This window comes from Gouania willdenowi, chromosome 8 (assembly GCF_900634775.1).
Source record: "Gouania willdenowi chromosome 8, fGouWil2.1, whole genome shotgun sequence".
Classification (NCBI taxonomy): domain Eukaryota; kingdom Metazoa; phylum Chordata; class Actinopteri; order Blenniiformes; family Gobiesocidae; genus Gouania; species Gouania willdenowi.
Genome location: NC_041051.1, coordinates 30,590,508 through 30,611,733, shown reverse-complemented (window position 1 = coordinate 30,611,733; position 21,226 = coordinate 30,590,508). Strand labels below are relative to the sequence as shown.

Here is a 21,226-nt window from a genome sequence, read left to right as displayed (position 1 = left end):
TCTTTGTCTTTATTTAAAGAAGGTCATTTGTGACGATGACGGAGGTTGATTTGTCACTGGAGTCGAACCCAAACTTTAATTCTCTTCATCTGAAAGAAAAGAGACGAATAGGGAATTAAATAAGAAGGTTGTTGTTTTTATGTAACACACACACACACACACACACACACACACACACACACACACACACACACACACACACACACACACACACACACACACACACACACACACACACACACACACACACACACACACACACACACACACAAAAAAAACTTAAACTAGGATTAGGATAAAAAAAATTGTAATTTATTTGTAATTAGAAAAAAAAATGCTGGTCACTGTAATCGTAATTGAATTGTAATTCGACATAGGTAGTTGAAAACATAATTGCAACTGAAAAATATAATTGACCCCATAAGACTCTGCCTCATTACTATTTTTTAAGAGACAATACATTCTTACTTTTGGTTTACACCATATATAAAATATAGATATCAGAGGTGAGAACAAGTCCTTGTTTTGCAAGTTAAAGTCAAGTCCCAAGTCTTTGTGCTCGAGTACCAAGTCTATACAGTCAAGGTCCAAGTCAAGTCCAAGTCTTAAACTTTTTTCCTCAAGTCCTAAAAAAAGTTTTGAAAAAAAATTAACTGCTTAGGCAACGGTAAGGAGATTTTTGGCTGTGTTATATATACACTTGTTGTGAGACGTAAGCAGTGTTGGGCGGTAACGCGTTACTTGTAACTAGTACTGTAACACAATATTTTTCTAAATAAATAACGCTGTTACCGTTACAATATGGTGCGTTTGTCCGTTACTTTGCTTGCTGCAGTGTACTTCCTGTTTACAGTGGCGCTACATATTTTTGCGGGATGCCGTGCCAAACATGGTAAAACAGTAGAAGGAGAAACATTGTCAGCGTGTTTCTGTTTACATCATGTGCGCAAATCATGGCAAGTCAATGCGAGAACAAGACGTGCTTCTCAGAGTGGAAATACTCGCATTATTTTTGTCTCCAAAAGATGCATCAGTGAAGCTAAGCTAAGGCTGGATTTTAACAGACTGTGACTGTTATCCAGGGACAGATCAGCCAAACTATTGCACGGTATGTTGTTGTAAATATGCAGCCTGTCGCTGCTGCTGAGTCACTGCTAACAGCAGCTCATTAGCCGGATATGTTTAGCATTGTGTAGCTGAGAAAAATGCTGTGAATTAGTTTTTCCACAAATGCATTTTCAACAGCAGAATGTGCACCTGGAATATGCACAGCTTACTTTACATTACTGTGCTAAGGCAGACATTTGATGACACTTTCACACCTTGAATTGATAAAATAAAATAAATAAAATGAAGAATTTATACATTCAGAATCAAGAAACCCTGCGGTAGACTGGCGATCTAATCAGGGTGTATCCTGCCCTCACCCATAGTACGCTAGGATTGGCTCCAGCACCCCACGACCCTGAAAAGGATAAGAGGTGGAGAAAAAGGATTGATGGATGGATTGATCCAGAAAAACTCTGCTGCTGTCATTTTGTGCAAAAAATAATAATAATAGAAATATCTTAACTTCAGCTTGAATAAAAAAATTAAAAAAACAATATACAGACAATGTTTCAAAATCTTTATATCTTTCAATGTGTTTTTCCCCTAAAAAGTGCCACTGAATTTTAACAAAAATAAACCCAACACACAACTTTCTCTGTTGCCAATAACAGTCTTTGGACTTATTTATACAAGATTGCCCTAAAAATAACTGATATGTAATGTTTTTGTTTTTAAATGTAAAATTTCAACTTTGAAGGACCAATTCACCTTTAAAATGACGTGTTCTATCAGTGACACGCCCCATAATGATTTGAATATGAAGAATGAATAGCCAGCACTGGTTTTAAACCTGATTCAGGCTCAAAGTTCACAGTAGTCCAGCTGACACACTTTCACTCTCAGCAAACATGGAGCAGATCACTGAACACATCTGCAGGTACAAAAACTACAACTTTCCCATTGATATGACGACGGCCGAGTACATCGACTCCCTGCAGAGCTTTGAGATCCGAGACAGTGACGTGTTCCTGGTCACTTATCTGAAGTCAGGTCAGTGGGTCTTTTTGCTCTGGACTGACATTACAGATGCTGATTCAACTCCCATTAAACTGATGAAATCTGTATTTTCATCATCGTTAAACATGTTAAAAACCTTATTCTTCATCCTTTATACAATCAAACAAACAGCACAAAATCATGATTTAATGAATATTACTTTTATTTCCTAAGATTTAAGGCAATGGTTCTCAATCTTTTTAGGCTCAAGTACTCCAACCCTTTTGTCCGACGACAACATTTTGCTTAGAAAACTATGTAACTAAGTTTTATACATTCTAAATGTTATATATTTGTTGAAAAATCATTCATGTGAGCTTTCATTGTTTTCTTCCTATTGAAACTAAAACGTTTTTGTGTTTTTCTTCATTTTAAAATGATATGATGGCTATGATTATTATTGGCACAAAATACAAAACGACATTAGAATATCACCAGAAATCACTCCAAAAACAGACAAAATGACTAAAAACACACACAAAAGAAACATAAAATACACTGAAGTAAAGCAAACAAGAGAAAAAAAAGCATGACTTTAAAAATACTTAAAATGAGAAAAAAACTTTCACAAAAAGATAACCAAAATAATGACTTCAAAAGCACAAAATGACAATAGAAAAACACAAAATGACACCCAAAAACATTCAAAATGCTAGCAAACGAGATAAAAAATAAAATAATAAAATGACTCTTTTAGTGTATTTTATTGCTGATTTAAGACATGGATCAAACTGACTCGTTATCATTAGAGATGCTAACAGAAAGCTAACACAAGAAAAGATATCATTTATGGGGTTATTTATTAAAGGCTCTGTGATTTTGAGTAATTGTAATTGATTTCCAGGGGGAAATTATAATTGTAATGTTATTTGTAATTGAAAAAATTGTCGGTCACCATAATTGTAATTGAGTTGTAATTGAACATAAATAATTGAAGACATGAATGTAATTGAGCCCAACCCTCCTCCTCCACAGGAACCATTTGGACTCAACAGATCATTATTTCTATCTGTGAGCTGAGCGGAGGTTTACCAGAATACTCCAACAACTCCGAGCAGATGCCGTGGTTGGAGTACATCAAAAGTCGAGACTCCGCCCTACGACCTTCTCCACGACTCCTGTGCTCACATCTCCCTCCAAACCTAATGCCTCTAGCGCTGAAGGACAAAAAGGCCAAGGTAAAGAATCTTTACGTTGGGTTCAACACATCCATCAATTTGAATAGTTGGTACTGAATTTGAAAGTCACAACTTGAAATTGAATTTCCTGAAATTGTAATTTTTTTTTCTTAGTACATTCCAAAAATTCTATGTATTTCTGCTTCTCAAAATTAGATTCACTGCAGAAATTCAATTTCACTACACAGAGACACACTTTCAGTCTGGGAGATTGAGCAATCAATCACTGATTCATGGAACTCCTGTTTACATCTACAAAATCTCCAGCTGAGCTGATCTCACAGAGGAAATTATTTACCTAACATGAACTTTTTCTTCTGAGAAAGAACACGATGCTTCAACAACAAACTCTTATCATCTGACTCTGGCTCTGAGGTAATCATCTACTGCTTTTTTATTTGTTGGCTCAACTGGAAAGCTAAGTAGCAATCTAGCTAGCTACAAGTAGCAAGCAAACTAGCACAACTTCCACAACAGAATACAGCAGTTTTCTCCTAAAGATTACTTTACTTGGGACTACAGTGTGAGCAATACAAGTAAACATTGAGGTTAATGGACACTGTGGCTATGATAATGATACGACCCTGGGAGTTAAGCCTAAGAAAAAGTCATATACACTTCAAAGTCTAACGGGCCAAGCAAATCGCCCTGATTCAGTAATGAGACGGACTGGCCTGCACTCCCTTCTCAGACTGCAGCCTCAACATCAACTCCCTTGTCTGCCCAGGCACAAAAGTGGAAATCTGTTAAAGGCAGGAGTATCACCAAGTCACAAATCCAGTTTCATGTAGAACTGGATTATAGATTCGCCCTACTGCTGAATAACCTAGGATCTTCCTCTAATGAGGTTAACATACAACCTTCTGGAAATGCAAAAATTGAAAGTCCATCCATCCATCCATCTTCCAGCCGAGAGACATAGTCTCTCCAGCGTGTCCTGGGTCTTCCCCGGGGCCTCCTTCCGGAGGGACGTGCCCTGAACGCCTCACTAGGGAGGCGTTCAGGGGGCATCCTAATTAGGTGCCCGAGCCACCTCATCTGGCTCTTCTCGATGCGGAGGAGCAGCGACTCTACTTTGAGCCCCTCCCGAATGACTGAGCTTCTCACCCTATCTCTAAGGGAGAGCCCAGCCACCCTACGGAGGAAACTCATTTCGGCTGCTTGTACCCGTGATCTTGTTCTTTCGGTCATGACCCAAAGTTCATGACCATAGGTGAGGGTTGGAACGTAGACCGACCTGTAAATCGAGAGCTTCGCTTTTTGGCTCAGCTCCCTTTTTACAATGACGGACTGGTGCAGACTCCGCATCACTGCAGACGCCGCACCAATCCGCCTGTCGATCTCTCGCTCCATCCTTCCCTCACTCGTGAACAAGACCTCGAGGTACTTGAACTCCTCCACCTGGGGCAGAACCTCATCTCCAACCCGGAGAAAATTGAAAGTTCTTCAGGAAAACAGAAGCGGCTTGGTCGGCCTAAGCAATGACCTCACACACTGATAGTGGGAGACGTTTCTGTTAAAGATGCTCAGAAGATGTTTAGCAACAATGTCAAAGTTATCGTTAAAGTCATTTGAAGAATATTGTGATTAAATGATTTATCCAAGGAGGAGTCTGAGGTGTTAAACAGGATTTCACCCATCTGCTAAAAACGGTTCATTTGTGGCCTGATACCTCCAGTCCACAAAGGAGATCTGGAATTCTCAAGGATTTACTCTCTGAATACATTTTTGTCTTCAGCTTGTGCTGCCCTTTCACTAAATTTCATAGAAAACTTTCAGATTTTTTGGGAACGTCGTCATCTTTATAGAGCAGATGGAATGTGTCTAAACAAGGCTGGAGTAAAACTTTTAACATCCAACTTATTTTACTGCACCAGTCACACTGCTATCAGTCCTGATGAAGACAATAAAAACAAAGAACAACATGTACCATCGGAGAACAAAACAACAAGGAAAGAACATGGAGTCAATGAACATAGAAAAATAAAAATCTTAATAGAGATAAAAATGTGACTACTATAACATGTCATCCAAAGAGTCCACCAGCATCTCCAGTAAAGTCTTTAAAATTATCTCTTCTTAATGTTAGATCTCTTGTTAACAAATCACTGCTAATTAATGAAATTATTTTGACACATCACTTGGACTTTTTATTTCTTAATGAAACGTGGTTGAATGATGGTATCAGTAATACTATTCTCAATGTAAGTGCAATACAAGACTTTATTTCAATATGTGTCGTACTTGCAGGAAAGGTGGTGGAGTTGCTGCCATTTTTAAATCAATATTTTAGTGCAAAGAAATAATATTTGGTGATTTTGTCTCCTTTGAATATATGTCATTTTTACAAGCCTGAGCGCTCTGTATAGTCATATTACAGCCTTCTTACCCTGGATTTAACCACATGGAGTCCATTATGAATAAAAGCAGCTCCTTCACAAATCCAGCCACAAACAAACTGGTTGTAAACTTCCAGTCCCTTGAAACTTTTCATGTGGTCCATTGTGTATGAGCGAGATGTAAAGACGAGGTAGTTCACAATGTCAGGATAAGTCACTCCTGGGAAATAAGAGACATCTTCATTCCATTTGTCAACAGGAATGTTGTAGGGGTCATTCCCACCGATCAGACCCAGTTTCTCCTTCTACCGACTTCTCTCAGCTTCTGGTAGTGTCATAACACAACATAATCCGTGGCCTCCGACATATTCAGGCAAAACAGAAACGACCTTCAACAATCGTTTAGCACATGGGCTGCTTTCAATAAGTCAAAAAATAACACTATTATTCAAGTAAACACACCCACGCAGATACATCCGTATAGGGCCGTCATCTTCTAAGATGGCGCTGGGTCAATGTGCCTGTGTTAATGCTCAGATTGGTCATTATTCCAAATGCTGACATGAATGTTGATCATGTGACCCTCACATCAGATACAATCACATGCTTGTGACACTGCGTAGATGCGCATCTCACCAGTGGGGGATGTGACACCTGGTATGTAATGGCTAAAGGTAGTTTAAATGAACAAAATGTGTCAAATAATAGTGAAAAAGGGAAAAATGTGGAACAAAAAGAAACAAAATGTAGAGGAAAAAGGAAACAAGTGTTGTTTATTGGGCAAAAGGAAGCTTATTTGGATGAAAAGTGGCAAAAAAAATAAATTGTTAAGAATAAAAAAAATGGATTCTCACATGTTTCCTCCTCCACAGATCATCTACGTGATGAGGAATCCAAAGGACAACATGGTGTCCTACTTCCACTTCAGCAGAGAATGCAGAAGATTCGATACTCCAGAAAGCTTCGACCACTTCTTTGAACAATATCTCTCTGGAAACGGTGAGATGATCCACTTTGACCCCAACACATTGAGAGGTTCATCTGACTCACGCCCTATGACTTCATCTGAGTCCTTTAAGATTGACGTGTTAGTTTAGTTTAGTGTTCTTAGAGAGGAGCAACTTTTATCACAGCAGGGCCACAAACATGTTATTGTATCTGATCTGAGGGTCACATGATCATTATTCATGTCAGCATTTTGAATAATGATGAATCAGAGCATTAACACAGGAAACAACAGAGAGCTTGTATGTTTTTTTTAATATATTTATTATATTTTCTATCATTAGTATATTTGTGTTGTTTTCCATGTTTTTGTCATCATTTTGAATTTTTTTTGCTTCTTAATTAGTCTTTTGTTGTTTTGTGTGTTTTTTTGAGTCACTTTCTGTATTTATGATGTTTTTTGTGTTTCTGTTGTCCCTTTGTTGGTTTTGTTGTCCTTTTGTGTATGATTTTGGAGAATTTTTATTGTATTTTTGAGTTATTGGAGTCATTATGTTGTATTTTCCTGTAGATTTTATAGAATTCATAAATTTTTACTGTTTTCTGAAAAATCTGCATTATCGGTTTTTGAAATCTTTTGAGTTCGTATATTTGTTCTCATTTGTGTATTTTTGTGGGTCATTTATACACATATATACAGTGAAGAAAATAAGTATTTGAACACCCTGCTATTTTGCAAGTTCTCCCACTTAGAAATCATGGAGGGGTCTGGAATTTTCATGGAAGGTGCATGTCCACTGTATGAGAGATAACCTAAAAAGAAAAATCCAGAAATCACAATCTATGATATTTTAACAATTTATCCGTGTGATACAGCTGAAAATAAGTATTTGAACACCAACGTTAATATTTGGTAGAGTAGCCTTTGTTTACAATTACAGAGGTCAAACGTTTCCTGTAGTTCTTCACCAGGTTTGCACAGACTGCAGGAGGGATTTTGGCCCACTCCTCCACACAGATCTTCTCTAGATCAGTCAGCTTTCTGGGCTGTCGCTGACTAACACGGACTTTCAGCTCCCTCCAAAGATTTTCAATTGGATTTAGGTCTGGAGACTGGCTAGGCCACTCCAGAACCTTGATATCCTTCTTACAAAGCCACTCCTTGGTTTTCCTGACTGTGTGCTTTGGGTCATTGTCATGTTGGAAGATCCAGCCATGACTCATCTTCAATGATCTGACTGAGGGAAGGAGGTTTTTGGCCAATATCTCACAATACATGGCTGCAGTCATCCTCTCCTTAATACAGTACAGTCGTCCTGTCCCATGAGCAGAAAAACACCCCCAAAGCATGATGCTACCACCCCCATGCTTCACAGTAGGGATGGTGTTCTTGGGATGGTACACATCATTCTTCTTCCTCCAAACACGCATAGTGGAATTATGACCAAAAAGGTCAATCTTGGTCTCATCTGACCACAAAACTTTCTCCCATGACTCCTCTGGATCATCCAAATGGTCATTAGCAAACTTAAGACGGGCCTTAACATGTGCTGGTTTAAGCAAGGGAACCTTCCGTGCCATGCATGATTTCAAACCATGACGTCTTAGTTTATTACCAACAGTGACCATGGAAACAGTGGTCCCAGCTCTTTTCAGGTCATTGACCATGTCCTGCCGTGTAGTCCTGGGCTGATTCCTCACCTTTCTTAGCATCATTGAGACCCCACGAGGTGATATCTTGCATGGGGCTCCACTCCGATTGAGATTGTCCGTCATGTTTAGCTTTTTCCATTTTCTAATGATTGCTCCAACAGTGGACCTTTTTTCACCAAGCTGCTTTGCAATTTCTCCGTAGCCCTTTCCAGCCTTGTGGAATTGTACATTTTTGTCTCTGGTGTCTTTGGACAGCTCTTTGCTCTTAGCCATGCTGACTGTTTGGGTCTTACTGATTGTATGGGGTGGACAGGTGTCTTTATGCAGCTAACGACCTCACACAGGTGCATCTGATTCAGGATAATACAGTGGAGTGGAGGAGGACTTTTAAAGGCGGACTAACAGGTCTTTGAGGGTCAGAATTCTAGCTGATAGACAGGTGTTCAAATACTTATTTTCAGCTGTATCACACGAATACATTGTTAAAAAATCATAGATTGTGATTTCTGGATTTTTCTTTTTAGGTTATCTCTCATACAGTGGACATGCACCTTCCATGAAAATTCCAGACCCCTCCATGATTTCTAAGTGGGAGAACTTGCAAAATAGCAGGGTGTTCAAATACTTATTTTCTTCACTGTATATATATATATCATATCTCGGTTTTGGAATTGCCCAATCTTTATTAAATGAGACAGTTATATCGGGTTAATTCTTCAATTTCCACACTGAATTTCATCGGATCGGATTACAATTGCAAATGTAATCAAGATTTTGTTAAAAACAAGTTCTGATGAACTACAACCTGGCCTGTGGAATGTCTCCGCGCCAAATAGCAACTACCACGTTCAAGAGAATTCAGTGAAATGACTTGGTTCCAATGAGTAAAACAAATGAAATTGTGCGACATAATCGTAAACTACTTTGAAACGATATGTCACACGACTACGTTCCGAGCCCCCCCTTTCAAAAAGGTCTCAGAGAGGCTTTTCAGATCGGCTCAAAGAATATCCAGGTCAAATTACAGCCCGATTCAAAGAGCGTTAATGGATAAGTAGTCAATTGAAAAATGGGGGCCTCGGGGGGCCCCTGGCACCCCTGTGGCACATACGAAGTATTAGGCCCCATTCATATGTTGGCATGTGTCAATGATTTGGTACCACCAACTGTCGCAATATTTGACTCACAAAAAAAAGAGTAAACGACTTTAATTTATTGAAATATCCTAAAAAGGGGGGTGGGCCCCCGGGCCCCCTACCCCATGTAAAAAAAAAAAGGGCTCTGAGCGTCTCATCATATTCATTCATAAAGTATTCATACCAAACTGATTTCTGATCTGACGAGAACTAACGGAGTTGTAGTGCCCTGTACGAGGTAATGGGCTCTATTTATATATTAGTATGTGCCAATGATTCAGTACCACTAACCGTTTTAATATTTGACTTGCAAATAAATGAGAAATCAACATTCAGGTTTTTTCTTTTCTTTTGGGGCCCCAAATCTAAAAATCGGGCTCCGAGACACCTTCCAAATTTCAGCCTGATCAGTTCATGAATAACAGAGGAGTAGCGACTTTAACTAGTGTACACATCAACAACAAGAAGAACAAAGTGAGTGGCGTTTTGAGTCCGGTAGCCCCTAAAAAATGTGTGTCTATACATTTGGACCTACTGTGTGATATATGTTATATCAAATAGTATCAAAGATGATCTATCAGACGTCTCTTACTAAAGAAAACTCTTAATTTGATGTGAAATGATTAATCTTCCAGTCGGGGGCTCGTCCTGGTTTGACCACATCAGGGCTTGGCTCTCTGTGAAGGACCAGTACAACATCCTCTATCTCACCTACGAGGACATGATCTTGGTAAGAGTCTCGGCTCTGGTTTCTGTCACTTTGAGCTTCTCTGAGTTAGTTTTTATCTCTTTGGTTTCAGGATTTAACGGGAGCGGTGAGGAAGATCTGCAGCTTCTTAGGAAAGAATCTGAGTGAAGCCGATATTCAGAAAGTGGTGGAAAAAGCCACGTTTAAGAACATGAAGAAAGACCCAAAAGCCAACTATGAGTTCAGACCAGATGTTCGGGGAAACTTCATGCGTAAAGGTATAAAAGGTTTTTTTAAAAGTACAAGTCATACATAAAATAGTCATGTACAAGTAAAAAGCAGCTTAATTAAATAGTACTTAAAGTAAAAGTTACTAGTGACTTTGTTTTTGTTTTTGGTAATAAATTTTGCTACAGTTCCCTTGCATACAGTGAACATCTCAGGTATAAACTTAAAAAGGAAAAGACTAAATCTTGTGCAGTTGGAACTTAATTTATTTTCCACGAAAGCATTTATATAAAATAAAATGTTTGTCAATTGGTTGCGTTGAGCATTTAAGTTGCTGACCGTGAGGCAGAGCTGTTTGTTTCACCTGCAGAGCTTTGTGTGTGCGCGCACGAGTATTTGTGTGTGTCTGCAGTGTGTTTTTGTGCACGCACCACGAGTGCTTGTGTGTGTATGCAGTGTGTATGTGTGTCTGCAGAGTGTTTGTGTGTGTATGCCCAGTGTCTGTGCGTGCACACCATGAGTGTTTGTGCGTGTACACAATGAGTGTTTTGCGCGCGCGCACGAGTCTCTGTGTGCGCAGTTTTTGTATGTGCATACCATAGTGTTTGTGCGCGCGAGACACTTTTACTTTAGTCTAATCATCTTTTGTGCTTTACAGATAAACTGTTTAAAAAAAAAATCTGATTCACCGATTAATTGATTGACCGACTAGGGCTGCAACTAATGATATCGACACCTGGCATTTCCAGGTTGTGGCCCCCAGACTCTGGAATAACCTGCACCAGTCTCTCAGTGGGCTCAACTGTGTGGACACTTTAAAAAAAAAACTGTTGAATACTTTGCTTTTCAAACAAGCTTTTAGTTTTTGTGGATTTTAAATGTTTTGTTTTTTTTTAATCTTTTTATGATGCTGCTGTTATGATTTACTGTATATGAAATGTACCCATGTTTTATTATTCTATTATGATGTTGCACTTGTATTTTCACCACAGCTCTGTACAGCACTTTGTGATTTTATCTATAAAAAGCACTTTATAAATAAATGACTAATACTTAGTCACAATGTCCTTTGATCATTTTAAAACAAAAGGTGGGTGTAGAGATGTAACAAATTACTTTACCTGTTTTAAAACGTACTTAAGTACAAGTAAAACTACTGATTTAGAAATATACAAGTACCGTTAAAAAAACAAATCAATTACAGTAAGGTGAGTACTTGTAATTAATTACTTTAACCTCTGTATTTCAGGTCAGATCGGAGACTGGAAGAATTTCCTCACCGCTGAGCAGAGCGAGAGAGTCGACCGACTCCTGCAGGAGAAACTTGGAGATCTGTCTTTAAACTTCATCTGGGAATGATTCAGGATCAGAAAAAAATTAATGTCGCCTCACATAGAAAATCAGCCACCAAGAATTTTAACTGAAAGTTCCTGAAAATGGGTTTTTAATGAAAAAAATGTGTTTTGAAGATTTGATCTTCAACCGTCTGTGGTCATTGTTCTTCAGAGGAAGGTCAGTTTAATGATTTTTTAAGATTAGAAAGAAATCCTAAATCCATATTTTATTCGGAGGGAAAAAAAAGAAAAAATGATTTTGTTTGTGAATGTTATATGCTTTCATACTTTCCTTTTTTTTGTTAAATTTTTTAAAATTTACATAAAATTATTGTTTGATTAATAAATACTTAGTTAAATGAAACATTGATATATCTTAACCTTTAAAAATAATAATAATGATGAATTTAAAAAGAAAAGGAAGTTGGACTTTTATCACCATAAACTGAGAAAGAATGTGTGTTTTAATGAAAAGATTGAATGAATAACAGATTAATAAAATTACATCAATCAGAACAACACAAAATGCTTTAAAACTCTTTGTCTTTATTTAAAGAAGGTCATTTGTGACGATGACGGAGGTTGATTTGTCACTGGAGTCGAACCCAAACTTTAATTCTCTTCATCTCTCGCTCTCCTTCAGGACAAGCTTTCCCAGCTGAACGTGCCAGACTCCACCTGCAGGTGGATCACAGACTTCCTGTCTGACAGGAAGCAGCACGTGAAGCTGGGAAAAACCATCTCTGCTCCCCGGACCATCAGCACTGGATCTCCTCAGGGCTGTGTTCTTTCTCCTCTGCTCTTCTCCCTGTACACCAACAGCTGCACCTCCTCTCACCAGTCGGTCAAACTCCTGAAGTTTGCAGACGACACGACCATCATCGGTCTCATCGCTGATGGAGACGAGTCCGACTACAGGTGGGAGACAGACCGGCTGGTGTCCTGGTGCAGCCAGAACAACCTGGAGCTCAATGCTTTAAAGACAGTGGAGATGATAGCAGACTTCAGGAAGAACCCAGCCCCCCTCACCCTGGGAGACTCTACAGTGAGCTCTGTAGAGTACTTCTGCTTCCTGGGGACCATCATCACTCAGGACCTCAAGTGGGAGCTGAACATCAGCTCCCTTATCAAAAAAGCTCAGCAGAGGATGTACTTTCTGCGGCAGCTGAAGAAGTTCAGTCTGCCAACAAAGATGATGGTGAACTTCTACAGCTCCATCATCCAGTCCATCCTCTGCTCCTCCATCACCATCTGGTACGCTGCAGCTACGGCCAAGGACAAGGCCAGACTGCAGCGTATCATCCACTCTGCAGAGAAGGTCATCGGCTGCAATCTGCCCTCCCTCCAGGACCTGTACGCCTCCAGGATTTTGAGGCGTGCAGGAAAGATTGTGGCCGACCCCTCCCACCCCGGTCATAAACTGTTTCAATCTCTCCCTTCTGGTAGGAGGTTTCGGTCCATCAGGACCAGAACCTCCAGACACAAAAACAGCTTCTTTCCCTCTGCCACCATCCACATGAACACACCCCAAGTCACCCACTGAACCCCCCCACCCCCACCCGATCACCACCTCCACCAGCTTGATACCTGCTGCACTGTATATATATATTTATATTTATCCTATTTATCCTTTATTCTCTATCTATCCTTTATTTATCCCTCATCCTTTATATTTATCATTATTATTATTATTATTGTTGCTGGGTTGTTCTTTGTTGTGTTGTTTTTATTTCTTTTATTTCTTTTTGTTGCTTGTTTTGTGCACCAACCACCAAGTCAAATCCCTTGTACTGTCCTCAAAACTGTACATGGCAAATAAAACATTTCTGATTCTGATTCTGATTCTGATTCTGATCTGAAAGAAAAGAGACGAATAGGGAATTAAATAAGAAGGTTGTTGTTTTTATGTAACATACGTAAATCAAACACACACACATGCACATGCACGCACACACCATCACAAAAAACTTAAACTACTTTTATACAAAACATTAATACAAGTGGAAAACTTTGTAAACATAAAAACAGAATTTTTAAAACTTGATTCTTTTTTTCGAGGCCCAGTATGGGTCCACAGCCCGGTGGTTGGGGTCCACTGCTTTAAAAAGGGCAGTGGAGTTTTTCTGTGAAAAACACTAAATGTCGCACCTTCCTCCTCCTCGTCCTCTTCATCCTCCTCTTCCTCCTCCTCTTCGTCAGAGCTGAAGGTGCCGTCAGGGAGGCTGTACACACGGATCACTTGCTGTCGACGACAAACACACACACAGAACTTTAGCAGGAAACAAACACATGTTGCTCATGTAAAAATAGTTCATATTCAGTTAAAAGTTCCAGTTGTTTTATCAAACTTTTAACACTAGTGAGCAGTAATGAGTTACTTTTTACTATCCTCTGATATATGATATTGATTTCTTTTCTTTTTTTAAAAAAAACATTATTGCTTCATTTCATCACCCTCATAACAAGTGTTTTTAATTTTCTTTATGGAATGCATTGTGATGATTTATCTAAAAGTTTTGAGTTATTATAATTTATTTGGGTGCCAGTCAGGTTTCCCCTGATAATTAGGATGTTTGATTTGTGAGACGTGCAGTTATTTTGTCCGCAGACTCAATGACCTCAGGCCTTAAAACACGACATGGCGTTTTACTTTGAAGTAATTGAAAATACACATGACAAAGTCGAACGCAGTAATTTTCTATTTATTTTTAAAAGTTAAGAAACATCAATGTTTCATTTAACGATCTATTAATCAAACAATACGATGATATAGCTTAACTTTTAAAAAATAAAATTGACTTCAACACGCGTACTCACAGTTCCTCCGTTGAGTCTGAGAACTTTTATTTTGAAGCCTGAGACCTTTTCATCTAACTGAGGTTTTGCTGAGTCATGAGTTTGGTCTGATAAATGACATGTTTTTCTGAGGATGTCCTAAATGTACACCGTACTACAGGCATTCTTCCCTCACCTTATTGGGGTCCTTCAGGATCAGGTATTTGCCCTCGTCCAGCTTCCTGCAGATGTCGATGACGCAGCGCAGGATTCCCCAGGCGTTCTCCATGCTCAGGTTGATCTGGCTGGCGAACTCGTTGGGCTTGAACTGCTGCGTTCCCAGGATGACGTGGCGAGCCGAGTCCTTCACATGGTAACGGGACACGTAACTGAAAGACGAAGGACAAAAGAGCCTGATTAATAACAGCAGCAGCAGCAGAACATCATGGTTCAGACGTGGGTCCGACTCCTCACCCCAGCTTCAGGTACTCAGATCCAGCCAACATGGCGCAGCAGGTCCAACGAGCCAGTTTGTAGCTGTTGTTCTTCAGCTCAGTGGCCAGAACGGCTCCTCGCTGAGAGTCCAGCTTCTGACGCCAGTCCACGCCGTTACAATACTGGTAACAAACACACACACGCATGAGTTTAAGCCTCACGTACACATCAACAAAGAGCCTAGGTTCACAAAGTGGGGTACGCAAATTGTCAAGGGGGGGTACATGAAAAAATAAATATGACGAGAGCTACATTGCTTTGTGCTAGCCAAAGTACAGAAGGGATTTTCAGCTTTGATACACATTAAAAGAAAATATAGAACACTTTGCGTGGAGAACAATGTTAGACTCAGACTAAACTCAAAGAGTTCTGTTCATTCTATCAATTTCACCCTTCTCATTAAAGTTGTATTTCACAGTTTCAGGGTGATTATTATGTTATATTAATGCTATATGCTCAATCAACAAATGTTTGGTAGATTTATTTTTCCAAAAAAAAAAAAGAAAATGCCAGTAGACTAATTATTTTATATATTGAGTAATAATTCTGATTTATAATTGGTCTTGTGTCTTAACAGATTTCTAATTTTTTTAAATTATATATTCTTTCTTAACAGGATAGGTAAAATTCAGAGACAAATTTCACTGTAGGGCTACATTGTGTATGGCATTCCATTATTATGTTTTTTAGGTGACTTTAGGTTAAATGTCTGAACGGGACTGAGAAAAGTTTGGGAATTACTGACCAAGAGCTACTAAACAGATCCTGTAGTTTTTAAATAAAATACTCTTTTAGCTTTTACAGTTTTACCGCAGTCATTATTCAAAATGACATTTTTCAGAGAGAAAATGCTGGATTTGATTTTTAAACACTCTGCAGCAACGAGACGTGTCAACACGATACACGACCGATTCCCAATGACTCCGCCCTGCAGCCTGTGCTGTGGTGAGGTCAAGTCTTTAAACTCTTCTCTGCACTGCTTCTCTCACCCTGGAGTCCCACTCATTCAGAGTTTTCACATTGATGAAGGAAACCTCTCCGTTAGCGCCGGTCATCACTCCGTCATGTTCTCTGGTCTTTGGAGAGAGCAGACGTGTTTTTCATTCACTCCGATAACACGACCTTGGCTACAGCTGGCTACAGCTTAACAGCTTGAAAAATTGGGCCCAAGACTGAAGGAAAATGGTGAAAAAACCGCAGGGAGGCCCTTCAGAACCCAATTCGGGTTTGGAAGAGGTCAAGGAGATGATATGCGAGGGTCTACGAAACCTATCTGCCGAGATAAAGTCATTGGAAAAGACGCTGGAAAACTCACTGGAAAACCTACAAAGCGAAGCAAAGGTACTGAAAGAAAAGAATGAAAGAAATGCTGAAGAGATAAAATTGTTGAACGCCAGGATTGAACAGCTGGAACAAAAGGAAAGAGAGAAAGATGTCATCATCACAGGCCTAAAGATAAAACCCAGGAGTTACGCGAGTGACGAAGAAACAAAATCGATTGAACAACAGGTCATTGACTACCTGGAGTCGAAGGACATTGTCCTGAACCCTGACAACATCAACTCCTGCCATCTCCTGCCAAAGAAAAATGATAACAGAGCTGTAAAAATAACCTTCACAAATATGAAATTCAAAGGACAACTACTGAAGCAAGGAAATAAACTCAAGGGAACGAAGGTGTACATCAATGAAAACCTGACGAAACAAAATGCAAGCATTGCATGGAAGGCACGCCAAATAAAAAAAGGAGGAAAAATTGTGAAGACGTGGTCAAAAAACTGCAGGATTTATATCCTGGAAGAAGAGGACGGAAAACCAATCCTCATCAAAACAATGGAAGACTTGCGAAAATACGAAGGATCCACCTAAACAACAACACTACTGATGGTAATCATGGATATGGACCCAGATCTATATAAACACTGGAAACAAAACTCAGACTGTGATTATTTTACGGAGACTGAATTAAATGTGGAAACCAAGAGTAAAAAAGGTCTGTCATTTATTCATTTCAATTACTAGGTGGTGGGGTGATTAAGGATTACATTAAATTTAAATTCAAAGTGTTTATTGTCATATGTGCAGTTAGAAACACGTTTTCTTGTACAATGAAATTACTACCTTGCTTATGAACTAAGATATAATAATGTGTTTATACAAGTTAAATCTAACAGTGGAAAATACAACACTGCCAATATAACTAACAACAGCTGGATTAGCCTTTATGTAGAGACAAAACAAGCTGCAAACTTGTGTGTCCAAAAGAGACATTCCCGAGTGGTGACATTATGGATGAAAAGGGAAAAACCTTCCAAACACCTTCGAAAGAGGAACTGTTCTTGAACTGGAGGAATGCTAACAACGTCTGGCAGGGAACAAGGCCAACACGAACAACGATAGAGAGGAGGAGGACAACACTGACTACAGATGAGAATACACAAAAAAGGACTGTTCAGAACAACTCAAGAATGTTTGACCAGAGAGACATGTAAACCCATGTAAATTTGCGATGGTAAAACAGGGGACGGGACCCGGATAAGCAAACTGCTTCTCTCGTCTCCTTTTTCGGCATGTACAAAAAGAAAAAAAAAATGTGAAAAAAAAAAAAAGTGAATGCAACCATGTCGGAAATAAACTGAATAAATAAAAATAAATAAATAAATGTTCACAGCGAACGATCAGGTCGATGTCTTCCCCGAGCTTCCAGTGACGATACCTGAGACACAAACCTTCAATTAACTACATTTCACATTCTATTAACTATTCAATGTCAACAACAGAGGTGTCCAATCTACGGCTGGTGGGCCGACTGCACCCTGCCAAGTATTGGCTCCAACTGATTCATTTAGAGCCTTGACTACCCTCTAGTGGTGACAGGGAAACATTGAAATCTCATTAAAATGCACAAATATGTGCTTGATGCTTTCTGCCACTACATACTTTTCAGCTTTGACAAACAAAAACAAAATACAGAACAAGACTGCATGGAAAACGACTTCAGACTCAGACTCGATTTCAGCAAAAAATTGTGAAATATGACTCGCTAAAACTTTCTGCAGTTTGAGGCTGATGAATATGTTGTATTACTGCTATATGTTCAAACAGTTTTGGTAGATTTATCTTTCAGTATGTCAGTCTATAATCAAAACATTTTTTTAGCCAATCTACAGACAAAAGTCAGAAACTCTAGTGTGTACTGTATATGTATTTATTCTGTTTTTTCTTTTTTTTGTATATTTGTACATGTATATATTCTGTTTTATTGTTTTTATTGAGCAATTTTCTTTTCTTGCAACATGTCTTCCCTCTTTCTCTCTGTACTGTGTACAGGCCCATGTATATATATCTTCCTACTTATCTATATATGCTGCTGAAACTTTAAGGTTATCTTATTTTTTTTTCTGGGTCACCAGAATTTTGTGATGTAAAAATGGGGCCATGAACCAATAAAGGTTGGTAACCAACTGGGTTAAACACTCAGCTCAGCAGCCCCACCTGTAGGCCACAGACGCCACCTCGCTCTTGTCCATGTCCTCCTCTACGAACGGGTTGGGGTTTGGGAACTTGTAGCGATCTGTGCAAAATTCTTATTTTGCATAGATTATGTTTATTTGTGGAATACATCTAGTAGCACATCACATTAAAAGTAAGCTTAACCTGTATTTTCATAACAGATTTTTTTTTTAGAGATTTTTTTTCTTTACATGCACAAAAAGTGCCTAACCCTCAGAAATACAAGAAATACAAATGCAATGATTGTCAGATAACAGAAAAAACAAAGAAAAATCTAAATCATAACAGAAACAAAGTTGCATGACGTATTCACAGCTCAATAGTTAACAGTTCACTCTGCCACACCTCCCAGGCTTTGCAGATTAAATCTCTTTTCTACAACAACTCAAGTTTTTTGTAATCATCAAATCATAAAAAGTCAACATTAATCAGGGACATTTTCCTAAAAACCAAATCTCTTAAATCGTCACAAATTGGAAAGTAAAACAATAAAAGAATCTCATCTCAATTTCATTAAAGTTACAAAACAAACCAGAGTTGGGATCAATTATAATTGTATTTGCGTAGTTGATTATTGTTTACAATTATGGCGTAATTATAGTTATTAGTGTGATTCTAAAAATCAGTTGCTGTCGTAATTCAATTGTAATTCATTTCAGAAAAATGACTTTGTAATTGGAATTGCACCATATCATATTCATTTCATACAATCTACATTTTCACTTAAAGTTGAGTATTGCCTTCATCAGGCTGCCTGAACAAATATTTTCACAATCAAACCCAGCAAGCACTGCTCTTTGAATGTTTATTGCCTGTGAATCATTGAAGTTGCCTGTTCTCGTGCTTCTCTGTTGTTGCATGGGGGTTTTACCACCGTAATAAACATTTGTTGCTTCCCTTCTTTGTTTAAAGCTAAAGCTTTAAACTCCACCTGTTGGGTTTCATCAGTTTATAGATATGTTTGTTTGGCTGTTTGTTCCTCAGTGTAGCGTTTGGCTCTGCTGCACTCAGGCTTATCCACGGAGGGTCGAACTCGGACACTCATCTTCATTTTGTATTAATAAAATGTTAACCCACCACACAGATAATGTTACAGCTTTAGAATGTTGTCTTGTTGTGTGTTTGGCTGCCAGAATAGGAGGAATAACGTTAGTGGACATAAATTAAAGTTTTATAGGATTCCAGCGGACACTTGTGCTGAGAAAAAAATGAAGACAATTGTGGCTTTGCCTACAGGCTAAGCCCCGCCCAACAAAATACATCACAATGTTTACAAACAATCAAAGGGTCTATAGATAGAAAATAAAGTCTATACAGTCAAGTCCCAAGTCGAGTCCAAGTCCTAAACAAGTCTTGAAAAAAGTTAACCGCTTAGACAACGATAAGGGCATTTTTGGATGAGATATTCATACACTTGTTGTGAGACGTAAGCTTGTAGATGTAACCCGGGGTTTCCACTGGATACGTCTCCGCTGCGCCACGGCACCGATCCGGTATTTCACCGCTGTCCGTCGTCCGGTAATTCACACTGGTTGCGTTTTGAGTGCGCCACGGTGCGCTCCGGTTGAACGACTGTGACGTCACGAGACAGAGCAGTTCTCACGATATTTATATAATCGCGCGAGAACGCGGTTAAATGTATGTGTTATAAACACAACAATAAACAGGTCAATGTTCCTAACAAAGGAGAACAAGAAGGTTGGACTCTGGATTTGTCATAGCCACATTTTTTAGCAACAGCCAACAGAGAAGAGATAAAACTGCACCAGTGAAACTAAATCAAAGTTGCTGCCGTTTACAGTGTAGTTACAGTATGAGAGGAATCAATATAGTGGATGTGAATTTGTTTTTACACATTATGACGTTTTGGTTATGTATTTACTTGTAATATAATCTGAAGTGTTTTATTTTGAAAAGTAACTCAATATTTTATTGCGGAGTACGTGCTTAATTTCCTGTTTAGCTTCATTTGCTCTGTGCTAATTGATGCGTCGTGCTCCGGTGTCCGCCAGAAATAGAAGCCCTGCGTATATCTGGCGGAGGGCACCGCACTACCGCATCTGGGAAGGAGCTGACACGCACCGCAGCGGACCTGGTGGAAATTAACACATAGACTAAAATGGAAACCTATCAGCTCCGGTGACGCGGCGGTGATGTTCCGCAGCGGAGCCGCATCTAGTGGAAATTGGGGGTTAGTCTATGTGCTAATTTCCACCAGGTCCGCTGCGGTGCGTGTCAGCTCCTTCCCAGATGCGGTAGTCCGGTGAAGTGGAAACCTATCAGCGGCGGTGACGTAACGCAGTGGAGCCGCATCCAGGGGAAACTGGGGGTATTGCCCCACTCCTACAATCCCAGAATTTGATGACACTTTCACACCTTGAAATGATAAAACAAAATAAATAAAATGAAGAATTTATACATTCAGAATCAAGAAACCCTGCGGTAGACTGGCGATCTATCCAGGGTGTATCCTGCCCTCACCCATAGTACGCTAGGATTGGCTCCAGCACCCCACGACCCTGAAAAGGATAAGAGGTGGAGAAAAAGGATTGATGGATGGATTGATCCAGAAAAACTCTGCTGCTGTCATTTTGTGCAAAAAATAATAGAAGTATATTAACTTCAGCTTGAATACAAAATTAAAAAACGATATACAATGTTCCAAAACCTTTATTTCTTTCAATGTGTTTTTCCCCTAAAAAGTGCCACTGAATTTTAACAAAAATAAACCCAACAAACAACTTTCTCTGTTGCCAATCACAGTCTTTGGACTTATTTATACAAGATTGCCCTAAAAATAACTGATATGTAATGTTTTTGTTTTTAAATGTAAAAT

At 39.1% G+C, this 21,226-nt stretch overlaps 2 protein-coding genes across 2 annotated transcripts; one reads left to right on the top strand and one right to left on the bottom strand.

Annotated features, from left to right (window-relative positions):
• Positions 1-6: 6 nt before the first annotated feature.
• On the bottom strand, positions 7-20,875 carry LOC114468969 (eukaryotic translation initiation factor 3 subunit D-like). The gene is made up of 8 exons (XM_028456156.1): positions 20,872-20,875; positions 18,373-18,451; positions 17,541-17,593; positions 15,867-15,943; positions 14,857-14,999; positions 14,579-14,771; positions 13,756-13,849; positions 7-89 (listed from the first exon to the last, which is right to left on the bottom strand). Exons 1-8 carry the CDS (start codon positions 20,873-20,875, stop codon positions 76-78), a joined length of 657 nt encoding a protein of 218 aa, XP_028311957.1. The 3' UTR covers positions 7-75.
• Positions 1,883-12,364, top strand: LOC114467823 (amine sulfotransferase-like). The gene is made up of 6 exons (XM_028454281.1): positions 1,883-2,100; positions 3,082-3,284; positions 6,496-6,622; positions 9,993-10,087; positions 10,158-10,323; positions 11,523-12,364. Exons 1-6 carry the CDS (start codon positions 1,959-1,961, stop codon positions 11,630-11,632), a joined length of 843 nt encoding a protein of 280 aa, XP_028310082.1. The 5' UTR covers positions 1,883-1,958; the 3' UTR covers positions 11,633-12,364.
• Positions 20,876-21,226: the final 351 nt, after the last annotated feature.